The sequence below is a fragment of the Phoenix dactylifera genome, chromosome 4 (genome assembly GCF_009389715.1).
Source record: "Phoenix dactylifera cultivar Barhee BC4 chromosome 4, palm_55x_up_171113_PBpolish2nd_filt_p, whole genome shotgun sequence".
Classification (NCBI taxonomy): domain Eukaryota; kingdom Viridiplantae; phylum Streptophyta; class Magnoliopsida; order Arecales; family Arecaceae; genus Phoenix; species Phoenix dactylifera.
In genome coordinates this window covers 25,809,832-25,814,892 of record NC_052395.1, presented here as the reverse complement: position 1 = coordinate 25,814,892, position 5,061 = coordinate 25,809,832, and the positions used below count along the sequence as shown (strand labels likewise).

Genomic DNA, 5,061 nt, shown 5'->3' with positions numbered 1-5,061 from the left:
AGTAGGTACCTATAAATTAGTGAACATAAATGATCTCCTCCTCCTTCTCTCTATCTACCAAGTTAGTATGTATGTGAAGATAATCAAATAGGCCACTTCATGGTATTTCAGAAATCTTACACTAAGATTTGCTTTGAAGTCTCAGCAAAAAGTAGGTACCTCTAAATTAGTGAACAAAAGAATCCAAGGATTGATAGAAAGGCAAATGATCTCCTCCTTCTCTCTATCTACCAAGTTAGTATATATGTGAAGATAATCATATAGGCCACTTCATGGAGTATTTCAGAAATCTTCCACTAAGATTGCTTTGAAGTCCTAGCAAAAAGTAGGTACCTCTAAATTAGTGAACATAAAAGAATCCAAGGATTGAGAGAAATTAACTAGAAGCCAATGAGCTAGCCATCACATTTCCTACTCTCACGTATGGCCATGCATCAAATTGCTACCAGGTTTGGATATTTAATGCTGCACACCCTAGACCAGCTTGGCAGTGGTGATCGCAGGATCTCAGACCAGCCCACCACCAGTGTCTCATCCATAAGATCATATTGGCTGCAAGGGAATCTTGAAAGACTCCAGAGTCAGCACTAGTACCATATGTGTGCGAGTGCCATGTGCCCAATCAGCAGCCCCCACGCGAGCAGATATTTTGGGAGATTGGATTCCCCCCGGTTAGTGATTGCAGGGATGGAAGATGATGTGGAGCTGGTTTTCTCTGGTACAACCACGAACTCAACAGGATCAGTAACTCAAAGCTCCAAACATGCATGCCATGCCTAATTATTGGACGCTTGTCTTTCGAGGATGGCAGCCTGGAAATCAACTGAGGAGTGAGAAAGAAAAGGGTAGTGTTCTCAGGAGTACAAGGTCTTGGTTGGAGTCCTCAGAGACAATAAGTGGGAGATGGCAACCTTGTTATCATGGTTGAAGGACTTCTCCGACGCATGCAGCACTGCTCCATCCATGCTTCAACCACTACCATGATTTATGCGACCGCTTTGGGCGGCCACTGTTTTCTTTCTTGCAGACAGACACCATCGCTGCTATGTTCCAAAACTTTCAGTTTGGGGACGGCAGTCACGGGTCGTCGGTTATCACCGCGCTTGGGAGGAGCCCCAACGGTCTACTAGGTTCCTCGGACTGACTCACGCTTCTTGGGGGACCAATGCATGCTCCAAAGGATAAAAAAAAAAGAAAGAAAAGTAGTGGCCCTCCGAAACATGTGAAGAGATGTGACATCCCACCAGCCAAGCGTAAGCAGAAGTAGTTTGAGAGTAGGGTTGCAGTCGGATTCACATTAAATAAGTCAAAAATTCAGATCTAAATTTGATCATTCTTCTTTATAGATAATTTAGCTCAATCCACGATAAATTGAAATAAGTTAAATGGATTAGAAACTGTTAAGTTTTACCGTACTTAAGCTTGAGAGAATCTCTAGCCCCGATGACCCACTAATGGAGGGCTTAGCTAAAGCTATAAAAAGAAGGTTGGAGGAAGCGAAGGAGAACTATATCACGGCAATACTTTGACCGCTGCAAGTTGGGTAGCTCAAAGCATAACTAACATGGAAAAGATGTCGAGATGCAATTCTTGGCGGATATATACCATGTATGTGTAAAGCTAATGGTTCTTATGCTCTATATAATAAGAGGATTGTCTAAATCTTTCTTTCTTTCTTGATGTATGGTGAAAAATACCACCATTCTAGTTTGAACTTGGATTCAGTTAATTAGCTGACCCGAGTCCTATTGTCTACATAGGATACCCATGTTCTATGAGTAAATCGCTGTCTTGCAGTATTTAATAAGATTCTTCTGTCATGTAGCATCTCATGGTCCCAACATTGAGGTCCTACATTTTCCAAAGATCATTAAAGTCTGTTTTCTTTTATTGCTCAGCTCTACTGGTTTTTGTAGGACAAACCAACAGAGGACCCGTTGTGCAATATTGCATGACAAAGGAGAAGGATTGAGAAAGAGGTTGGTGGAGTGCCCTCCACTGTTTTCTCAAGCCCTTCAACTTTGACCTAGGAGGCAAAATTTGATCCTGGGATCTTAATTAATTTGATGCAGCCACTAAAAGATTTCGACAATAAGCTAGCCGGCAAATTTTTCTTTGGCCTATAGTTTCTATCGAAACCATCCCTGTTTAGGAGCATATATAGTAGATTGCACTTCATGTTTTATTATTTCGACAATGTCTTAATTAAAATGTCTAGACCACATGGAAGCCAAGATGAATAGAAGTAGAAAACTATTGTTTAAGCTTGATTTTGTCTACTCGATCTCAAGCATATTATTTTTTACTTTTGTATGCACAAAAAGAATGTACCGTTGACAAATGGATTCCACATTGGAGTTTTTCTAACATAAGGGTAATAATAATGCCAAGAATGACAGTTCTCCTATGCTTGCCCTGTTTTTAAAGAGTGATTTATCTCTTTCTTTTTTTCTATCTTTTTTCTTGCAAATGGTGTTTTGATTTTAGTTCACCTACAAGTAACCCTTTTGGCTAAGTTATAAATCTTTTTGTATTGTATATATCATGGTGCCTCTCTCTTTGTGTTAATGTAATCAAGGATACAAGTTGAATTTATTAACAAGATTCTTTTGGGTGATCATCGCCAATTATGCTTAGATGACTCAGTATCCCTCTCTAGATAAAGAAGAGTTCATTTCGATTCGGGAATTGTAACTAAACAATCATCATGGACATCCAGCCTTCCTATGAGAAGAACTTGAAAGTAACGAGATCCCTTGGCATCATTTCTATTTCCGATCCCAACAAAACTTGTGACACTAGGTTTAGCTTATTTAAGAGATATTTTTTTCTAATAAAATTGTTAAAATGTTACTCAATATCAAAAGTCTTTACTTTCTTTAGATATTTGTCGAGTTTCTCAAATGAAATCATCGCCCATATGTTATTGCAACCTGCGATGTTGCTATACTAAATGCACAAGTTCTAATTAATCTTACAAATCTACATATTATGTTTGTTGTGATTCTATATCTTCCATAGATGCTCTGCAGCCTACTTGTACACGACTTCAGTAAAATGGTGATTATGTCCCCCAACATAACTCCACAAGAATCCTAACTTTTTCAAACAAAATCATCAGCCAAGGAGCCAAAAGAAAACAAATGAAATAAAAGGGGTCTAAGTATTGTAAGCCATTACAACAATATAGAACCTAAAATGAAAAAAATATTATTGTAATCTATAGCCTACTATAAGGTCATTACCACTTTTGCACCGTAAGAAAAGCAATTCTCAAAGGATTAATCACACTTTTCCAGACCAACCCTAAAAATAATTTTTGTAGCAGAAGAATTATTAAATTCCCAAATCTTTACTTCTTTTATACATATAATAAAAAAATTGTAAAGGATGAAGCTAAGCTGATGCTTATGCCCCTCGCACAGACACCATGAACAGCCCTTTCTTTAATACTAGTGCCAAAAACCCGAAGTCCTTTTCCTGAAAAAGGTGGTGGTGACAGGAATCGCCGTTTTAATTCGATAGACATGCGCTCACCGTGCCAACTCCCCGTGTCGACTAGCGATCGGCATTCCAGGGTCCCACCTCATGTGGGACCCACAATAATTGCTCACTCCTTTATTCCTCCTGTCCTATGCGGCAAGAACGAAAACCCTCCGCTCGGACGCTGGCCTACGGCTCGAGCCGTGACGACAACTGCTTTTTATCAGCTAATTCTCATCCCTCGAGTATAAAATTTGATCCAACGTTAGGTTGCATCTGGTTGCAGATTGTATTTTCTCACCTGCAATTTGACTGCACTGGCCGATTAAATTCAGAATGAGCATAACTGCTTTAGAATATATGCAGGCTTGCATCACTCATTCTATTGAAAGACAAATAATGTTGCTGGCTAGGTAGCTCTTATGCTATACGTCATTTAGGTGCTCTTTTTTTTTTAATGAGTTTTGAGCCTGTTCATTCTCACTCTATCAACTTTTTATTTCTGATTTTTCTAGATATACTCGTGGGCATTTAGTGTGAGTTACGAATGTACCAAAAAAAATAAAAATAAAATAAAACTTGATCTAATTATACTTGCACTGAGTATTTTAAGTACTAGAAAATTGGGGGGAAAAGAGTATTTTAAGTACAACAAGAATAAGCTGTTATTTTTTAACGAAGGACGAGCACTTGGAAGAAGGTTCAGAAGCAGCCATATAATTTTTATATTTAGGTTCGAAGGCTAGACGATTTTGCCTTCGAAGTCCACAAGGCCAAATCACAGCTATACAAATTGACGAAGAACTTTTTTGGGGATCCATGAGTTTGAAGGAATGAAGAATTTTGAATCCGGTTCAGAATTCTTTCAGCCGAAGAACCCGGTCTGGCTCCAGACCGCGTCCCGGACCCGGCTCATGTCCCGGCCCTTAAGCGTCCGGCCCACTCCCTCGAACACCGAGGTCGCCACCATCCTCCCGTGCTCCCTCGCCAGGTACTCGTGCGGCGGGACCCACTCCCCGTCGTCCCGCTCCGCCCCCTCCTCGCCCGAGTCGACACGGAGGAACCGGGGCCACTCCGGCACGTTCACCGGCGCCGACATCGCCGCCGGTTGGTGGCGATGGTGCCTGCGCGGCGGCGGCGCCGCGGCGTCCACGTTCCGGTACTGGTGCACCACCGTGTGCCGGGCATCGTAGCCCTCCTCGAAGGCCAGAGAGAGGCCCCCCAACTGGCGGTGGTCCTCCCCTTCGATCCACCGCCGGCCGGATCGGTCCCGGTTGGGCCTCGTCCAGGCCTCGTCGGCTTTGTAGTCCTCGGCCGCCACCGACCATACGTCCTCCTCGTCGAGGTCCGGAAGGTCCGCAGCATCGGTCACGCGACCCTGGCCGCCGTAGCTGTACGTCCCGAGGAGCCGGTCCGCACCGTATCTCCGCCCCTTGGCCATAGTTCCTCGCTGATATTTTCGCCCCGGATCGCCGGACTTAGAGGGCGGCGCTCCGACGGGACTCTATACGTCGGGGGTTGCCGGAAACCGTTTCCAAAAGCTCGACCGGCGACGATCCCAAGCGCCGGGGGAGCTTG

General features: G+C 43.1%; 1 protein-coding gene across 1 annotated transcript; it reads right to left on the bottom strand.

Moving 5' to 3' along the window:
- Nucleotides 1-4,089: 4,089 nt before the first annotated feature.
- On the bottom strand, nucleotides 4,090-5,061 carry LOC103723486. The gene has a single exon (XM_008814403.4). The coding sequence runs from the start codon at nucleotides 4,922-4,924 to the stop codon at nucleotides 4,349-4,351; it is 576 nt and encodes a 191-aa protein (XP_008812625.2). The 5' UTR covers nucleotides 4,925-5,061; the 3' UTR covers nucleotides 4,090-4,348.